This window comes from Vidua chalybeata, chromosome 26 (assembly GCF_026979565.1).
Source record: "Vidua chalybeata isolate OUT-0048 chromosome 26, bVidCha1 merged haplotype, whole genome shotgun sequence".
Classification (NCBI taxonomy): Eukaryota; Metazoa; Chordata; class Aves; order Passeriformes; family Viduidae; genus Vidua; species Vidua chalybeata.
In genome coordinates this window covers 4,857,713-4,877,973 of record NC_071555.1, presented here as the reverse complement: position 1 = coordinate 4,877,973, position 20,261 = coordinate 4,857,713, and the positions used below count along the sequence as shown (strand labels likewise).

Sequence of the window (20,261 nt, the reverse complement as noted above, 5' to 3'; positions counted from 1 at the left end):
AATTAAAAGCGAATGATCATAGAATCTATCATAGAATATCATAGAATGATCATAGAATCATAGAACCATGCAATATCCTGAGTTGGAAGGGACCCACCAGGATCATCCAGTCCAGCTCCTGGTCCTGCCCAGGACACCCCAACAATCTCACCCTGATGCTTTGGTGTTCCAATAACTGCACTGTGACTGTTACAAAAACATTAAATATATTAGAAACTGTAACCCAAGGACTTTTTCCATTTTTATGGATATGAAAATGGAACTACAGAGAAAAGACACTGCCCTGAAAGAGCCCCAGATGAGGACCCCCAGTGCTGTACTCACGTTGTAGAGTGGGATGGTCTTCATCACCTTGTACTGCTTCATGGGGTCCATCTTGTACAGGTGTCTGTCAGTGATGAAAATGGCCCTGTCCTCCACCTTGTTAAAGCGATTCACCTGCACAGAAACACCTTGTCAATCCCACTGATCACTGCAGGAACACAGGAAATGAAATTGTGCAGTGCTAAGTGCCAAACTCACACAAAAATGTCCCAAACTTACACAATAGTACCCCAAACTCGTACAAAAATACCCCAAAGTCACACAACAAACACCCTAAACTCACAAACAGCCAAAACTCACACAAAAATACTCCAAACTCACACAGCTCCTAAACAGGTTTTCTCCTTTGGACCTTGGACCACTGAAAAGGGAACATGGTCCCTGTAATCCCATTATACAATCAGAGACAGAGGAGCAACATTCCCAGTCATCCAGCAGAGCTGGATCCACCTGGGAAATTCCAGGGCTTCATTCAAACCAAGGCCAGATGCTTCCCCAGCCACGTTCAAGCCCTGTCCAAGTGGAGCCTGATCCCAGGCTGTTGTCCCCACATTATCATGAGCCTTTGTCACCCCAAAGGTCCCTGGAGAATCCCTGCCCTGCAGAGCCAGGCTGCACCAGGGGTTGGCACAGTCCAGACCTCAGGCTTTGGGCCATCCTTGGTCTGGGTTCTGCCCTTCCATCCCTTGTCCCAAGTCCCTCTCCAGCTCTCCTGGAGCCCCTTTAGGGTCTGGCAGGGGCTCTGAGGTCTCCCTGGAGCTTCTCCTCTCCAGGTGAGCACCCCCAGCTCTCCCAGCCTGGGAGAGCTCCAGCAGCTCCACCTCACCCAGGCTGTTGGATGCCCCTCAGCACTAAACACTCCCCAGGCAGGATGCAAAGGTTTGTTGGAAGTGCCTAAGAAAGTAGGACACAAAGTAGAAATTGTTTTTCACTGAGGCAAAGCCAGAGTCATCAGTGTATCACAGTCACCGAGATATTTATTAATCAACTGAGAAGGGGAGACAAGATGTGACGAGGAGGATGAACATAAATAGGATTTTCCAGGGTGAAATCAGGAGACAACGGGAGAACTTAAATACCCTCAGTCAGGAGGCAGCAGAGTGATAAAGTTCAGAGCAGATAAAGGCAAAAAATGCAAATTGGGGAGCTCTGTGACAGCTTTACATTAACGGCACTGACTCAGAAAAAGCAACCAAGGATGATTTCAGACAGCTATGGAGAGATCTTGGCACAAAGACATGAGGCGGCTCAGAAAAAGCAGAATGTTGGCACAGGCAAGGAATAACATGGGAATAACGTCCTGGAAGCCATGGGCTCACCTGGAACAGCCTGTGAAGGACCAGGCTGGTGAGTGTGAAGGAGACTCTGATGGTTCAGAGAAGCTGAAGAACATGACTGAGGGCCTGGGAAGTCTCACAGGAAGAGATGCTGAGTAACCAGGATTATTTTAGGAAGCAGATGAATGGGAGAAAAAAGCCTAAAGGCTATGAAACACTGAATGGCCCTGAGAAAGTAGGTTAGGAGTGCCTGGTGCCACATGTTGGGTGCTGGAGCAGAGCAGCACCGGTTCCTCAACCAGGAACTGGGGAAGCTCTGGGCTCTCCATGCTCCAGGTCCTGGGAGCTGAACCAGAGTCCAGTCCCTGGGGCTGGATCTGCCCTTCAGAGCTCAGATCAGTGCTGGGGGCAATGATTTACTGTGATTTGTTTGCCGAATCTGACACAGTGAACACTCCCTGGGCACTGCCATGACCCTGCCTGGCTGCTGACACACCCACCCCAGCCCCTGGTGACAAAGGGAGCAGATACCTGGTGCTGTGACACCAGAGCCAGCCCAGGGCAGGAGGTCCTGTGGCTGCTGCCTGGGAAGCAGAGATGGGAAGCACACTCAGCCTTCGCAGTGAGAAAGGCTGGAAAAAGCCAATGCCTGATGACTCTTTCTGTCAAGACATTTTCCCTAATATCCAATCAAACCTCCCCTGGCCCAGCCTGAGGCCGTTCCCTCTCCTCCTGTCCCTGTTCCCTGGCAGCACAGCCCGACCCCCCTGGCTGTCCCCTCCTGTCAGGAGTTGTGCAGAGCCAGAAGGGCCCCCCTGAGCCTCCTTTTCTCCAGGCTGAGCCCCTTCCCAGCTCCCTCAGCCACTCCTGGGGCTCCAGCCCCTCCCCAGCTCTGTTCCCTGCCCTGGACACGCTCCAGCCCCTCAGCTCCTTCTTATCATGAGGTGCCCAGAACTGACCCCAGGACTGGACATGCCCAGCAGTGCCAGCTCAGGGGACAGTCACTGCTCTGCTCCTGCTGCCACCCTATTGCTGATCCAAGCCAGGTGTCCTTGGCCTCTGGCACACCTGGACTCACCTTCAGCCCCTGCTGACCAGTGCCCCAAAAGTGTATTCCAAGCCACTGGAATATTGTGGGCGTTCTACAGGCATGTTTTGAATCCCACTACTTTCTCATGGCTCCCCGCTGGTTTTAGTATTAAAATTCAGCTACAGAAATGTACCAAAGAAGAGGCCCAGCAGCTCATCTCACCTGAGGAGAAAATTCTCATGTCATTCCAGCTTTTTCCATGCAAAACAGGCTTGAGGTGCTTCGTACACCTACAGTGCATTTGTGTAAATAATACCTGCTGTGGGTTAAAGTAAAAACTGTCCCACTGGGGAGCAGGCACAGAAGGGACTTGCACACCAGTGCAAATACCACTACTGGGCTTGTAGGAGTAAGGACAGGCCTTCTGTTCTCAGCTACAGCTCATTCCCTCCCAGAGAACAGCCCTTCCCAGCACTGTGTTCTCTGCACCTTCTGGGCATTCTGTATTTATATCTTGTTGATCCAAATGTAAATCAGTCCTAATTTAGCTTCCTGACAAACCTGTGGGGGAAATGAAGATCTGGCCTAGAGCTGAAAAATCTTCATGGAAGTTTTTCAGGTGTCTGTCAGTGGCCTCTGGACACCGCAGGGCACCGGCCTTTGAAAGAGATGATCGTGTCAATGGAGCTTGGTGCCACAAGTGACAAGGGAAAAGTGAGAAGAAAAGCCTTATTCTAAAGAAAATAAAGAGAGAGAGTTGTTTCCTAGGTGATCCAACAAAATCTGGAGGTTTGCATGAAATATGCATTTGGTTTCTCCTAAGGCAAAAATCTTGAAAATTTCCTTTGAAAAAGTGAAGAGTACCACAATGCTCAGAAAAGATGGATTTTTCCATAGGCAGGAATGACCTGCTTCTACCTGTACCTACTGCAGGGAAGCAACCATACAGTCTATTCCCCTCCCCCAGCGAGGCTTCAAAGCCTCTTCACAGCCCCTGCTCCAAACAGAGCACTCCATTATTATTCAGCTCAAGCTGCTGAAATCGGGCCCCCACACAGGCAAAGAAAACTTTACCAGCAGCTCAAAATTTGGAGAGCAGTTCCTGGAATAAACTGACTTCTTAGACTTAGAAACACAAAATTATTGAGATTGGAAAAGCCCTCCCAGCCTATCGAGTCCAACCTGTGCCCAATCCCCACCTTGTCACCAGCCCAGAGCACTGAGTGCCATGGCCAGGTGCTCCTTGGGCACCTGCAGGGATGGGGACTCCAACACCTCCCTGGGCAGCCTCTTCTAATGCCTGACCACCCTTTCCAGGAAGAAGTTCTTCCTGATCTAGAATCTTCTAGAATTCAGAATTCATTAGATCAATGAAGAATTCAGAAGAAGAATTAGATCCTGAAGAATTCATTATATCAATGTCAGTCATCAGCTAAAAAAATTCTGTCTCAACGAATTTAATGAACCAATATCTGATAGGTCACAGGGTGTGCTCTACTCATAAATGTATTTAAATAGGTGAGCTCTGGGCTCAACCTGTGTCTGCTCAAGTTGTCCAGTATTTTTGCTTTTAATCTGTTTTCTCTGCAAAGAAAGAAGTGCATTAGATGGAACATTTCCAAGAGCTGACACCTGACATTGCTGTTGACAGCTAACAACTCCTTCACATGTGGTTTGGTGACTCAATACCTGAAGGAAGCCACAGAGGAAGGCTGATGCTGCTTCAGAAATAAAGCATTCAGCCCAGCTCACCAAAATGCCCTTTAACACCTTCCCACTAACACCTTCTTGCCTCAGGGAAGAGCAGTTTTTGCTCAAGAATCCTCAAATAAGCTGAATCATGAAAACACAGCACGGATGAACTTGAGCAGCCTTTTTTGTGAATTGCTGCTTTGTTCAGGAGAATTATTTAAGGGAAGCAATGAAATCACCTCATAATTACAATTTCATTTCTAAGATTCACTCTGCAGGCCCTGTTAAAGCTTCATCTGAGCCAATTTTCAGCAGAGAACAAACACAACCAACAAATCCACAGGAACCAGGTTTAACATGAGAGGTGAGACAAATCTGCCCTGAGCACTGGGCCAGGCTGCACGTGCCAGCACCAAGGGCCACCCTGGGCCAATAAGGTTTGGTAATGTGGGAAATGGATTTATAGGTAATATTTGGGTTTTTATATATATATATATATATATATATATATACCTTCATATGTATATATTGTGTACACAATATATAATATATAAATTATATATATATGAAGGTGTATATATATATACATATATATCTATATATGTATATATATATACATATATATACACCTTCATAAAACTAAAAATAAGATAAAAATTTTTAAAACACCTCTCAGTTACTCCATCTCTAAACCAAAAAAAAAAAAAAAAACCATAATCCAACAGGTAGGACATGGGGAAGTCAAGGCTAAAGGGAAGAAACCTGGTAATTTATTTGTTAAAACGTCAAAGGGAAGAATGCAGCAATGAGGAGAGATTCCCCTGTCCCAGCCTTGAGGGTCACCCAGGGACTGCCCTTACTCTGGGGTAAGAGGCAGGATGCCAAAACTTGTATTTCTGACAAGAGAAACACCTTCACTTTAGACAGCTTAGGATGGAAATTGTTTCCTGTGAAGGGCAAAGGCTGCTCCCAGCCTGTGCTCCTGCAGCTGGAGCACGGAGTCACTCCTGTCCAACAGCTCTCACTGGTGCTTAGTCTGCAGATCCAGTGTTTAAGCCAGAAACATGACCTGAGGAAGTGCCTTGCTTGGAAACGGAAATGCTAAATTCTCAAATGTCAAATCCTTGTCCTGTTAACTTTCACATTTCAGCGCTGTTTGTGTTCCCTGCTCTGCTCACTCGGACATTTCCTGTCTGGACAAGCAGAAGACAAACAGTTAGTTCCCTGAGGGAGGAGCCACATCCCAGTGTGGGTTTGGATGGGATGGTTTGCATTTGTGACATGGAGATGCTCTGGAATCACCAGGCTTACACATCCATGAGGATGGCACAGTGCTGCAGTCTGAGACCATGGAATCATGAGTGGTTTGTGTTTGGAGGGACCTTAGAGATCACCCAGTGCCACCCCAGGGCAGGGACACTTTCCACTGTCCCAGGGTGCTCCAAGCCCTGTCCAGCCTGGCTTTGGGCACTGCCAGGGATGGGAAGCACTGATGGCTCCAAAGCCATGCCAGGAATCCCTGACTTAGCAGGCCAGTAGGGGATCAAGTCCTACCTCTCTGTGAGAAGAAAGCAACAACAATTTAACCTTTCAAAAGTTAAAAGAAGTTACAAGATAATTTAAAACCCACACAGCTGCAAGTCTATAACCCTGCAATATTTGTGATTTCAGCTGAGCTGCCCTTTTAATGCACCCACAGCCAGCTAAAGCTTTGCCACTGAGAGCACTGAAAGCCTTTCAGGCTCAGGAGAAATACACTTTATAGTGGTTAACACCTATCCCATCCCCATTCTGCTTCTACTGTTAAAGTGCTGGCATCTCAGTGCAACAAACCCACAAAAACTGGATTTTTCCAGCACAGTCACAGTACAGAAACACGGCCTGTTGAAATGCTCAGGGATTCCTCCATACATCAAAACCAACAAATGCTGCTCTGACACTTGTCTGAAGGCAGGAGCTCTGTCCTGGCAGTTAGGGAACAGGATAAAGTGTGGATCTGTGCTTCAGGAATCTGCTTTGCCCTGTGCTTGCACAGGAGATTGTCCTTGAGAGCTGAACCAGGAGCAAGACGAGCATGAAGACTTAAAGGCTGGAGAGCTGCATAACAGTGAACAAAATAAAACTCCCACACTGTGTCCATCACACACAGACCCCCAGTGAGTCCCTCACTATCATTCCATTCCCACCCAAACCCACGATTCCCATCATCACATCTCTAACAAGTGAATATTGTCCTTTCTACAGTTATCCCAGTTTAGCCGGAAACTGCAACTGGAATCAGCTCATTAAATGGGTCAGAAGAGGAATTATTTTGTTTTCAGCCTAACCTGAAAAAACCCAGGGGGAATTCTGCATTTCTCTGTCCCTCAGGGTGGGTCACCCCAAGTGCTGTGAGGTTGTAAAGAGGAAGTTTGGATTCAGACTGGCCTGCTTCTCCTTTAATCCTGTGAACCCTGTCCTCACAGAGAACGTGGTCACAGCAACACCAAACTCCACTGAGATATTTTTGCTCAGAAAGCAATTAGAGATTTCTATTTTTATGAACACGAATCACTGTTGAATAAAGAATACAACTCACTACCACTTGCAAAGTTTTATAATAAAGTGAGATTTTGTGCTGCAGAATAAATTGTCTAGATCTGTAGAATCATAAGGAATAACTGTGCACGTGGGGACCAACTACAGTATTTACAAATAAAAAGAATATACAGCTTCTTAAAAACACCTGAACATCCACAGTGCTGGTCTGCCATTAAAATTGAGTTTGTCTGTTGGCTTTGTAAAATTAAAAATATCCTTTCCTGACAGATATTTCAAACCAGCATCATTAGGAGCTACCCACAACAATTAAGCAAGTTTGGTTTTTTAATTAGCTATTTAAACCTTCCAACCAAGTTAACAAAAAACTCAATTCTGCTACAAAAAATGTCAGACCCAAACCAGTTACGCAGAATGAAGTGATTTTCTCATGAAATCGTGGAATGGTTTGGGTTGAAGGGTTCTTAAAGACCGTTCAGGTCCAACACTGCATGGGCAGGGACTCAACAATTTATTTGTGCCTCTGATGTGATGAGGCCCCCAGCAGCCACCCAACCTTGCTCCACCCAAAAATCCCTGATGCAGCTCCTTGGAACTGCTCTGAACTTCTGTCCCAGCATCCCCAGGGTCACCTCCTGGTTCCCTGGACACCCAGGCCCCACAGCCCCGTTACCTTGCGCACGTGGCAGGAGAAGAGGATGTTCATGTACTTGTCCTTGCGCTTCAGCTCGTTGGCCACAGGGGTGAAGGAGCCTGAGCTCTGGGGGCTGTCTGGTTTCTGGAAGAGCAGAGAGAAGCTCAGGACCCTCCTTGGGCTGAAGGAAGAGGGGCTGGCAATGGCACGGCTGGGACACAGCTCCCTCCACCCTTCTGTGCTTCGGGAAACCAAACCTTGACACACCAAAATGCTCCAAGGAAGGATGGAGTAAAGGAAACCAATCAAACCTGCCTGGAGAGAATTTCTTTCAGTCCCTGCTGTTTTCCATTCTATCCAGCATTTTAGTCTCCCAGTGAAGCCTGTCTCTGCCGTTTGCAGAGACAGCTGATGGCACTGCTTTAGTGCTGCTGGTGCTGCTCAGGATTCACAAAAATCACTCCTAGTGCAGTGGAAGTCAAGGCTTTGAACCCATATAAACAGGAAATTTCTAACTACTTCTCCTCCCAAGAAACCAACGCTCACATTCCCAAATTTGGCCCTTCCAGCACCCGGAGCCCAGGTCCCCTTCACTCACCAATGCAATGTAGTTTCCCTGCCAGGCTCTCTGGAGGCCAATGTCAGCCCTGTGGCCCTTCAGCAGCTCCATGGCAGCGACCTTGGCCCTCAGCTGAGGTAGCGCTTCTGGGGGCACGCTCCGGATGAGCTCAGCCGCTCTCCACCTGCCACCAAAGCAGGGTCTGGGTCAGCCCCCCAGCCTGGACCTCGTCCTGCTGTCAGAGCAGCACCACAAGGACAACCCCAGAGTCCTGCCCAGGCATTCCTAAAGCTGCAAAGGTCAGCTGATGTTTTAAAGTCACTTCTCACCTCCAACCCTGGCAGGTCTGGGTGCCACACTCCCCATTCCACACCCACAAGTTAACCACTGGTGCATCTGTTTGCAATCAAGTGTTTGCAAGTCCATTTTTGGGCTCATTTACAGCACCATTCTCCTCAAAGGCTGAGTTTGGCCCCTCAGTTCCAACTGCACCATGGAACAGGGCAGGGCAGCCCATGCATTGCCCCACATCACACCCCAGCCTTCAGCAGCAGCAGTAGAACTCCAGGGTTAATGCTATAAAAAGGCTTTTTAGCAGCTAAAATTCTGTAGTTCTGATAATTGAGCTAATTCTGAAAGCAGGACTCTCTCCCCAGACAGGCTGTGGGTGGATGGATGTCTCTCCTAAAAGAGACAGCTGGAGAAAATAACAAAGCTTGACTTGATCTAGAGCTGCTGGAACCGCCCTGCAAGCTGATGGCTGGACAGGAGGTCTCTGAAAGCCCCTCCAGCCAACATTTCTCCTATTCAGCCACTTTCAGAAGTCATAATTTCTCAAACTGGAATTGCAACTAGTTTGCCTACAGCTTCCCAGAGAAAAAAATCACCAGCCTTTAGATACTGGGAGGTTTAATGAAGGTACAAACACCTGTTCTGCACACAGAACATGGGTGACAAGGGGAACATCATTCATTCTACTGCAGAAAAACACTAGGTTACTACAAGAGATCTTGAGGAAATCCAGAAGATTCTTTTTCTCCTCCCCCTCATCCAACAGCAGCTGCTCTTTCTTTTCAAAACCAACCAGAAAGGCCAGGAGGGGGCTAAGGAAGGAAACACAATGTTTATCACAATGGAACAACCTGGTCTGGTGGAAGGTGCCCCTGCCCATGGCACAGGGTAGAACTGGGTGGGTTTTAACATCTTAACCATCCTGTGGTTCTGTGATTCAGCAATAAATCTTTGGATCAGAATTATCTGCCTGGTCAAAGGCATGAAGCCAGTGACACTCAAATCATGTCCTTTAGCCAGATGTCCCTGGGATTGATGCCTTGTGAACGCTGACCTAGAACAGAGACTGCAGGAGCTAAAGAATAAAGTAGGGATTTATTAGGAGGCCTCAATGGATCCACTTTGGGCAGCACCAGAGCCCAGCCAGGGCTATACCCCAGGTGAACCAAAATGGTCAAGAAATGCCACACAGGTCACAGGGTCTCTCACTTTTATAAGCTCTGTTCCATTTGTATATTGGAGTTCATTGTCCAGTTACAGCTCCAACCCATGAAGTCCCATCCTTGCTTCTTTCTCTTCATTCCACTGTTGTTTATGCTCTTGGGCCTGAGATCTGGACCATTTGTCCTTGGTTCCCAGCTGGAGAAGGAATTGTTTTGTCTCCCTGCTCTGTGCAGAGAGCTCACCATCCCCTGATACGAAGCCCAGACCCACCCACTAAAGCAGCACAGAACCTGAAAAATACAAAAGCTAAAACCGGCAGCAGCAGGACAAGCAGCAGGCGTGACAGGGGGCAGGGGCCGTACCTGTGGTAGATGTCCTGCAGAGCCTCCTCGAAGCGGAGCAGCACCTTGGGCGGGGTGGGCCAGGGGACGCCGCGGCCGCGGTCGGGCAGCAGCCGCACGTCGCGGAAGCGCCGCAGGACCTCGCGCAGGTAGGCGCGCACCTTGTGGCGCCGGTAGTGCCGCACGATGGTCAGCGCCGCCCTCGTCCGCCGGTAGCGCAGCCGGGCCAGCGTGCCCCTCCACACCTGCGCCAGGGACACATGGCAGGGTCAGCAGGGACTGCGGCAGAATTGTTGGCTTTCCAGACTCTTCCTGTACTGCATGGATTTATAATTTTATTTCAAGAAAAGGGACTTCCCAGTGCCAACCAAATTCAGGTAGAACATGGCTGAAAAACACCGTGTTTACGACTGAGATCTCCACATGAGAAAGGCATGGAGCAGAGGAGGCCACGGAAATTATTAAACTGCTGCTCTGGCTCCCCTCTGCTCTGGAGCCACGCTGGGAGAGCTGGGGGTGCTCAGCTGGAGAGGAGAAGGCTCCAGGGAGAGCTCAGAGCCCCTTCCACAGCCTAAAGGGGCTCCAGGAGAGCAGGAGAGGGACTGGGGACAAGGGATGGAGGGACAGGACACAGGGAATGGCTCCCACTGCCAGAGGGCAGGAATAGATGGGATATTGGGAATTGGGAATTGTTCCCTGGGAGGGTGGGCAGGCCCAGAGCAGCTGTGGCCGCCCCTGGATCCCTGGAAGTGTCCCAGGCCAGGCTGGACAGGGCTTGGAGCAGCCTGGGACAGTGGGAGGTGTCCCTGCCTGTGGCAGAGGGCGGCACTGGATGGGTTTTAAAGTCCCTTCCAACCCAAGTCATTCCATGATTCTGTGCTAATTGAGAACAATTATTGAGAAACAATTTAAACTCTGATTAAAGAAAAAATTGCTCTGAAGGTAGCCTGGGGAATATCTATTCTGGCCATGTGTGGAAAAACAAACAAATATGCAAACCAAAATATATTCCCCAAACTTCTGGGATGGGGTCCAGCTTCTCCAGTGTCACTGTGAGTTGTGTTTTGCCTGGAGAGCAGCACAAACAGAACACACAGCAGCTCCTGGGCTTCTCCTGGCACCCCCTGCCAGAGGACGCTCTGGGAAGTGATTCTGGAAGGCTGCTCCAGTGCTGACCCGGGTGTGACAGTTGACAGTGCACAGCACCAGCTCCCAAGGAGCAGCCTCAGGCAGGGGAAGGAGGCAGGTGCTGCTGCCATCCTGTAAGCAGAGGAACTGGCATTCCCAAGAGATCCTTCCCCACCTGTACTCACCCTCCAACACAACCCACCAAGTAGAAGACTGTATTTTTTTTCCTTTCAGAATTTAACTGGAAGGATAATGAGCCTCCCTGCTCACCACAGTCCTGTCACAGACTTTCTTTCCCTCTGAGAAAGATCCCACAGCACTGCTGGTGCACATCAAGCCTTCCATTTACAGAAGGATTAATTAACTACCTAAGGCTGTTTTCAACACGATAGTTGCTTTGTGAAGCTGATGTCAGAGGCTCCCCTGGCAGCTTCACTGACAATCCTGCCATGCAGCCAAGAAAAGCTCATGCAGCAACTAGTGCAGAGCTGTGAGGGGCTGCTCCTCTCTAGACATCCCAAGTTTAAAGAGAAAAACAGAGATTTTGGGTTCCAAACCCTTCAAAAGCAGACAACTCTCTTCTTTCAACCTCTGTCAGAGTTCTCTCTCCTAATTTTCCTTTGGCCTCACTGTCCCCGTGGGGGACATCTCCCATTCCCTACAGACACAGCCCATGGAGCTCTGGCTGAGCCTGGACAGCTCTTGAGCACCCAGCACTTTATGGAGCATCAAACTCATCAGTGGATTTCTGCTCTCACACAGCAGAACAGAGCCCAGACCCTGCACAATCCTGCCCACATAGAATCACAGCATTATAGAATGATCTGGGTTGGAAAAGACCTGGAAGATCCTCCAGTTCCACACTCTGCCATGGGCAGGGACACCTCCCACTGTCCCAGGCTGCTCCAACCTGGCCTTGGGCACTGCCATGGATCCAGGGCAGCCACAGCTGCTCTGGGCACCCTGTGCCAGGGCCTCTCCATCCTCCCAGGGAACAATTCCTTCCCAATATCCCATTCATCCCTGCCCTCTGGCAGTGGGAGCCATTCCCTGGGTCGTGTCCCTCGAGGCCTCGTCCCCAGTCCCTCTCCTGCTTCCCTGGAGCCCCTTTAGTGCCTGGAAGGGGCTCTGAGCTCTGCCTGGAACCTCCCCTTCTCCAGGCTGAACATCCCTTCTAGTGGAAGGTGTCCCTGCCAATGGCAAGGGGTGGGACTGGAGGGTTTTGACAGTCCCTTCCAACCCGAACCACTCTGGGATTCTGAGAACAGCCCAACACACCCCTGGTGACTGAAGGCAATGAGCTCCACACCAGCCTGAGCCCCTGCCAGGGCTGCTCTCCAGGGAGGGTGTGGGAAAAGAGAGTCTTTCAGTGGCTGAAGGAAGAGCTGGGGACGCAAGGCAGGACATGGGACAGTGAAGAGGCAAGAGCAGGAAGCACAAAAGCCACAGCAGAAACCAGCAGTGCTGGACTGAGCACACCAACCAAGCCCAGGGACCTGGGTCTGAGAATCTCATCCCTGTGTGCAGATGAAATAATAAACAACATGTTCCTTATTTATTCCTTGAGGCCATTAGACAGAGAGGAGGCAGCACCCCCTGCACACATGCTGTGCTCAGCAGTCACTGCTACCACACTTGGTTACCACTGTGGTTTTAGCTCAGATCTGGTGCAGCTTCAGCCATGCAAAGGCCCTCAGAGCTGCTGGGAAGCTCAAGGCTCAAAGCTTCCTGGCTAAACCAGGCTTGCACGAGGCCTGGATTTTACCCAAACTGTGTAAGGCTGGATTAAAGCTGGCATTTCCCTGTCTGAGAGCAGAGCAGGCTCTGAAACTCTGAATTTGACAGAATCACCAGCTAGGATCTAAAAACTGAGCATCCAAACAGTACTGGGGAAATTTTTTTAAAGAAAAGCAAAGAAGATTTGGATTGCTTGAGATAGTTAAGCATAGACTGAAGAGGCATAAAATGTACCTGTAAGGGATGTATGGACAACAAACAAAATCAACTGGGCAAAACCCTACTGCCAATTTCTCATTTTTGAATTTAGTAAGAACAGAAATGAGGAACAAAGGGCTCCAGGCTGCAGTGAAACAGTCCTTAGGTGTTACAGAGGATCTCAAGAAAAGAACACGCACAGTAAATCTGTGTAAGCTGCTCAAGACTTTGCGGAGCCTCACTTCTGCCAGCTGCTCCCTGGACCATTTGAGACACAGAATAAGATCTTGGTTTTGCTTCCTTGGGCTGGAAGCAGACATGCTGTTGAGGGAAGTCTCTCGCTGTGGTTACTTCTTCCACCAGTCAGACATCCCTGGAACAAAGGCTGGAACAGATTGCCCCAATGTTGTATCAGCTGCATCGCTGCAGAAATTGGCTTCACAGCAAGAGGTGTCACAACTGTACAAACACTGGCCTCCCAAATCCAATTATCCAGCTCAGGCATGCCCTTGGCTACACACACAGCAAACTACTAATGAAAAGCATGTTCTCAAATCAAGTTGTCATAACTGGAGAATCTCCTGCCAGTGAGGACCTTCCATGGCACCATGGCAGTGCCTCAAAGGTGAGGAAACAGTCAAACGGAAGGACAAACTTCTCCAAGGGAATGGGGGACAAATATTTTTTAAATTAACTGCTTTTCTGGCTTGGTGGTTTTCTTTTTTCACTGCAGAGCTCACTTTAGCTCAAAGAAGCCCCTCAGTAACGCTGAGCTGCCCCATGGTCCCATGGAGACTTCCAGAAACATGGAATGGTCAATCCTGGGAACAGGAGGAGGTGTCAAAGCAGAGAACTCCCTGTTGAACAGGTATTTTGTGTAGCTGTGAGCAGCAGGACATAGACCAGACAAACAAGGATCACAGAATCCTGGAATCACAGGATGGTTTGGGTTGGAGGGACCTTAAAAATGATCCAGTACCAACCCTCTGCCTTGGTTGCCTTGGGCAACTTTCCACTATCCCAGGTGGCTCTGAGCCCCATCCAACCTGTCCTTGGACACTTCCAGGGATGCAGGGGCAGCCACAGCTTCTCTGGGCACCCTGTGCCAATGCATTTCCAGAACAAGCAGTTCCAGGAGGCTGGAGTGGTCCTGCCAACTCACACCTTCCTCAGGTTTGATTATTGGGAGAGCTCTACTCAATGCACCTTTTCAATTCTCCCCCACCTCCAGTTCATAACTAGAGAACATTGAGCCCTGTAAAACAAAATTAAACACATCAAATTTCCAGAAGGAAGTTTACACAGCCTGTAACAGATTCTCCTGTTGCAAAGGTACTGCTCTGTTGTGTGTTGGGGGCCAAGGCGGGCCAAACCCCAACAGAATGACTTGTGTATCCAGGGCTCTGCTTCTCCCCTTTATGCCTCTGCACCCAAGGTAAGATCCAAGGGATTTTCATGCCTAGTTCCAAAGGGATCCAGTAGATCATCCCTCTGAGACCTGACAGCCACAGGTCTCAGAATTTCCACTTCAATTCAGCCACATCCCAACCAGCTGGGGGCATCAGAACATGCATCCTTACAGCCACTGTAAACCAGCCTGGGATGGCAGAGCCCTGTGCTATCCCTCCCACAGGCAAGAATAAATCCATACTTCCCTTTCCCCCGTCCTGTGGCTTTCCCTGCTGGTTAACCTGATTTCCCATGGGAATGAGACTGAAGATCACCCTGTCCCTGCCTGACCTCCTGAGATTGCCCTGACAGCTCCTGAATCTCGAGCCAGCTCCCAGCCAAGCTGACAGAGGAGCAGGAGCCTCCGCGAGGCAAAGTCCCTTTATCTTTCAAGAAAAATCAGCTGCAGGGCAGAAGGAGCCTGAAATCAGAGTGACATTGCTGGAACGGCTTCAGCTCCAGTTCCAGAGCCATCTGCCTCCCCAGATCCCAAATCCCAACCAGCAGACACGGAGCCACCGACTGCCAGCCAAGCACCACAGGCAGAGGAGCCCAGGAGGGTCTGGCAGCATCCCAGAGGGATGAGGAGGTGGAAATGTGTGTGGGGCACGAGGGAGGGGGTGGAGGACGCCACGGCTCCCAAAGAAGCGGTCTGGTGGCAGTTTTCCAAGTGACCCCTCTGGAGCAGCCTCCAGGGCAGTCGGCGGTGCCATCGATCAGACCCAGCCCAGGGACTGAGCAGGAGCAGAGGGACAGGACATGGAGGGAATTGTCCCTAGGAGGAAGGTCCAAGGAGACACAGCAGGGGAGGGGAATAACCAGCAGCATGTGCTGATTCCTCAGTGTGAGCAGGCAGGGAAGGGCCCACGAGCAAACCATGGACACAAGAGCAGAGGCAATGATGACTATCTTGAAAATGGAAAGAAAATGAGTTTTTTTGGCTTAAAAAAACCCCAAAGAGCACCATAAACCAAACAACATTCCCCCATCCAGCTCCCACCCATGGTCTCTCCTCACCTCTTTCAATACCTTTTCCTTCTCTATGATTTGTCCTCCTAAAATTCAGGGGAGAAAAAATTAAGAGGGCAATGGAAATCAGGACTAAAAGGCTAAGAGAAGAATAGAGAGAAAGGAAAAGGTTGGAAAAACGAAGTCTGAACACAGCTCAAACTCCTGACCATTACAAAGAATATTTATTTCTATACAGCTGCTCCCAGTGAGGAAGTTCCTTGCTGTTCTTTCTTTACTCTCCAGAGACCTCTACCAATTCCACAGTTTTTAAAATGGGATGTTTCATAGAAACATCAACCATGGAATCCCAAACCCCAGCTGGAAGGGACCTTAAAGGCCATCCAGTCCCACCCCTGCCATGGGCAGATTCCACTATCCCAGGCTGTTCCAAGCCCCATCCAACCCAGCCTTGGACACTCCCAGAGATGGGGCAGCCACAGCTTTCCTCCAGTATTTTTTATTCCCTCAGTTAAGGCCAACCCAGAGATGGAAGTGATCCCTGGGGACACGAAAAGCTCCAGAGCAAGGGAATCTCATCCTGCACAGCCCTGGCTTCAGTGAGCCCAGCAGTATTCCAAGGGATGATCCCACTACTCCCAGTGCAGCAGCTGCTTTAGCAGCTTCTAAATCAGGGACTTGCACAAAAAGCATTCAGCCAAAGCAAGAGACACATCCCAGCTTAAGGGAAGCACTGATTTTTTTTCCTAAAGAATATTTAATTCACTTGTTTTTTGATTAAAATTTAATAAATTAAAATTCAGGTGAATGGCAGGGGAGATCTGAACATACCTTTAGAATCAGTTTAAAAACCTCACTGAGCTTCCAACAGTTTCTAAGAATAAAGAAACCTCACATCCAAGATCACATTCATCACATCAGCAGAACATAAATCCTCCAAACCCATCTATGCATTACAGCCTTGTCTGCAGGCTGTTCCATGCTCTGAATGTGCCATCAAAAAAAAAAAAAAAGAGAAAAAAGGGAAGAAAGAAAGGAAAACAATTAAATGGGCCCTGCAGAGCACAGGGAAAGCCAGCAGAAGAGCCAGGGTGGGCCTAGGATGCAGCCTTGCCTGTACATCTCCCATGGAAAAAGGGATAATCTAGATTTGACCTAGATGCTGCAATCCCTGGGAGTGCAGAAGAAAACCCACACAGCTCCCAATCCAAACACATGAGTGAGCAAACAAATGCCCAGGATTCAGCAAACAAACCCAGCTCAGCTAAATTAAACCCCAGAGTTGTATTTCGGAGCAGTTCTGCAAGGAAACAAACCTTGGAAAACTCCTCCATTCCTGCTGCACCACAAACACCTTCTCCCACCACCCTCCTTCGGCCCAGCCTGGACTGCTCCATGATCAATATTCCATCTGCCCCAACCCATGGTTTGCCCTCCAGGCAGCCCAACTGGTGAGAATCAAACTAACCCCGTAATTCAGGCAGGCACAAGCTCCCTGCTCAGCTCTGGAGGCTCTCACACGGGCAGGTTATTAAATATTTACGTGCCAGCGCAGAGAAGCCGCATGTGCGGCGCCACGGGGCCTCGGAGAAACGCTCCCATCTCCAGTGACCCCAGCCCCGACTGCTCCATAGGGGCACCTCCTCACAGGGCAGGGCTGTGATGGAGTGGCTCAGACCTCACTCAGAGCCCCACTTTGTGATCTGCCTTTTCCTAGTTTGAGTAAGTGTGCATCCCATAAAGGTTGGAGGCAAAGGGTTTAAATCAAAGGCTCCCTGTTCTCCCAGATCACCTCAGAGAGCAGCGAGGGGGAAGAGCTGCTGCATTTGCTGAGAGCTGTTTTCTCTTTTCACATAAGTCAGCTGAACAATGTTTATTCTATTGCTTTGCTTAATAGCAACAATATTCCACAGGCTGGAAAGAGAGAAAGGTGCCACTCTGAGATTAATTAGCTGGCATTAACAAGAGTGTGTTCAATAATGAACATAAAAATCACCAAAGGAGCCATGCTTCAGCAGGTCCCAGGTGTGGGATGCAGCACATCTCAGCTCCAGGTTCCTCTTGCAGCTCCTTCTGCAGCTCAGCCACGGCTGCAGCAAACACCCTCAATGCTCTGGGAGAGAGATGAGATTCCCAGCCCTGGGAAAGCTCCCAACCATCCCCCCACATGGAGCTGCTGGTCCTTGGGTGCCTTTTGTGGTGTCCCATGGGCCTGACAGGGCACCTTGCTAATCCTGGCTGTGCCTTGCAGGATTTCCTGCCTCTAGCAACACCAGGAATCACAGAATCTCCTGAAGGAGTCCACAGGGATCAGATACCGCAATAAACCCACCCTGTGCATCCCTGGAGCATTGTCCAAACGCTCCTGGAGCTCTGGCAGCCTTGGGGCTGTGACCACGTCCCCTCCCAGGGAAAGAAAATGTGATTGATTTTTTGCTTCAGTGCCTTCACTGGAAGCAGGCAGGGATGCTCCTAGCCCAGGGAAGGGGAGCAGCATGGGAGGAGCTGTGGGATCAGTCAGTGTTAGTGCAGTGGATGGAGCCAGCTCTTCCTCCTTCCCTCCACCTGGTCCTGGCAGCTCCCAGCCCCTGCTCCTCGGGAAGCAGCCACAGCATCTCCTGTCACAGCTCCTCCCTGCCAGAGCCTCTCCAGATCAAAGCCTGGGTCCAGGATACAAATCCATATGTCATTATAGACCTGCTCCTGCTGATAGCCAGCATGCACAAACACTGCCTCAGGATGGAACCCACTATATCCCTTTCTTCTGGGTCACTGGCCCAAGCCCCCACTGGATTGCTTCTGTCCCTCCATAACCTGTCAGGAAACACCTCCTGTGTCCATGGAGGAGCTTCCCTGTGTGGCTGAGGCTTCTCTGTGTCCCGAGCTCCCAGGGCTGGCAGGGCTGGAGTGGGAAGGTGAAACATGGAACGTGACACGTCAGCCAGGCTCTGCGCTGCTCTCCCCGCAGGTTGGGGAATGTTGCCATGGTGATGGCAGCTCCCGAGCCTCTGCAGAGCCCATCTGGCTCCATGGCCACGCTGGGATGCCCAAGGACACCTTGGGGTGCCCAGGGCACATCCCAGGGCCGGCACTGCCCCTCCCAGCCCCAGTGCCCCGGTTGCTGGGCTGCATCCCAGGAGGGGCCGGGCTGCACTCAAGGACATTCCTGCTGCTTCTGTGCCAGGCAGGAAGATTTCGGGAGCGATTTCCATACGCAGCTGTGCCGGCCTGATAAAATGACACCGAAATAGTGCAGTAAATTATAGTGACAGGAGCCATCATCTGCACAGCCTGCACGTGCCGCCTGCCCGGGCTTTCTTCCCCGAACAAAGCTCTGCTCTGCACAGCTAATGAGCCTGTGGGAGCCTTTCCAAGGGCAGGAAAAGCAGCAGAGCTTCATGGCAGCTTTTTTTTTTTATTTGCATGATTAACATTAGAGCTGTTTCATTTGCATTCAGGATGACAATCACAGAGCTGGCAGGAGCACAGGTAGAGCAAATAAACACTAAAGCACCACATGAAGCAACCTCAGCTGGGGCTCCTGGAGTGACCCTTTGGTGTGATGTCCCTGCTGCCATATGGGGTTTGTGACACTGGACACAGCTCTCACTTGCTGAATTCTCCTGGAGCCAGCAAGTTGCCGCGGTTAAATCACATCACATCTGCTCACTGACTGCGTTGGGGCAGAAGGAAAATTACAGCCTGGAATCTCACTGACATTCTACCACGGAAAAAAAAGGTCGTGAAAGATAAATCTAAAGGTGAAGACATCCCAGAGATGTAGAACAAAAAAAAGTAAAATTATCTATTTAAACTAGAAGTCAGTTTTAATTCAATTTAACCAAACTCTTAAGCACCATTATACAAAGGCAGCAGCACTGTTTGGAGGGTTAAGGGTCACTGGATGATGAAGCTCTCCAGATAATTACTGAATCCCTTCTGGAAGCCTCCTGATTTACAGGACAGCCATAAGCCACAGAATACACATAATTAGAAAAAGAGCTGCTAAATGTGGATTCTTTCACTTACACTCATTCCTGTGCAGAGGAAAACACCCCTGGGCCCCAGGCTGGGATCAGCTGCTCTAAGGCTGTTCCTCACATCTGCCTCAGCTTGTGTCACACAAGTGCCCATTGTCACAGCACCACATTTCATCTTCTCTTGTCTTTCCCTTTTCCTAAATTCAAATTTGAGGAACTCCAATGCAACAGAAGGTTCAGTTATTTAAAAGAAAATCAGATCCTTCTAGATGTGCTCACAGTTTGCCTCCCTCAGCCTTTGATCCTCACAGGCAAAACTACAGAAGGAAAAAAGAGCAAGAATTAAATTTCCCTCTGAGCTGTTAATGAACAATTGAAAGCAAGTTGAGAACAGAAATGACAGGCAAAATTGCCTTGATGCTTTCAGAGCTCAGAGAAGGCCTCATCAGATCCCTCCTCTTTGATTTTTGATTGTTGACTGTACCTTTTCCAGCACTGCCCGACTCCACCGGCCCCATCTGCCGGCAGCAGAGCCAGGGAGGGATCCCAGCCAGGCCTGGGAGCAGAGTTAACAGCAAACAAGAGAAACACTGAAAATGGAGACAAAGCCAAGCTTTTTCAGGTAGATTTAACACTGTACAAGATCTCTAATCCATACCTATAGATACCAGCTCAACACTTTCTCTTTAGCTGATGGACTGGTCAATAAGCATTTAGTGATTCACTGAGTGTTTCTTTTTTTAGCTGCAAGCTCCAGCACTCTGAAAAGCTTCTCTGCATCCCCTTGCCAGGCCCATTTGAGAGCCTCCAGTGAGTGACAGCAGAGAGGGTTCAGCTACAGGGAAGGAGCTCCAGGACATCCAGATTTCTCCAGAGTCCTCAGTACCTTGAGCACTGTTTGTCTTCCCCACAAATCCTTTATGAGGTAAGTTAGAACTTCCTGAAGACTT

The 20,261-nt window shown here is 49.5% G+C and overlaps 1 protein-coding gene across 2 annotated transcripts in view; it reads right to left on the bottom strand.

The window, feature by feature from the left end:
• MYO1D (myosin ID) overlaps nucleotides 1–20,261 on the bottom strand; it is a 154,357-nt gene that overhangs the window by 64,644 nt on the left and 69,452 nt on the right. For both annotated transcript variants that reach the window (XM_053965192.1, XM_053965193.1), the window contains exons 17-20: nucleotides 9,872–10,095; nucleotides 8,094–8,238; nucleotides 7,535–7,639; nucleotides 325–438 (exon numbers count right to left, since the gene is read on the bottom strand). In XM_053965192.1, coding sequence (XP_053821167.1) covers nucleotides 325–438; nucleotides 7,535–7,639; nucleotides 8,094–8,238; nucleotides 9,872–10,095 — 588 coding nt within the window. The remainder of the gene's footprint in view (nucleotides 1–324; nucleotides 439–7,534; nucleotides 7,640–8,093; nucleotides 8,239–9,871; nucleotides 10,096–20,261) is intronic.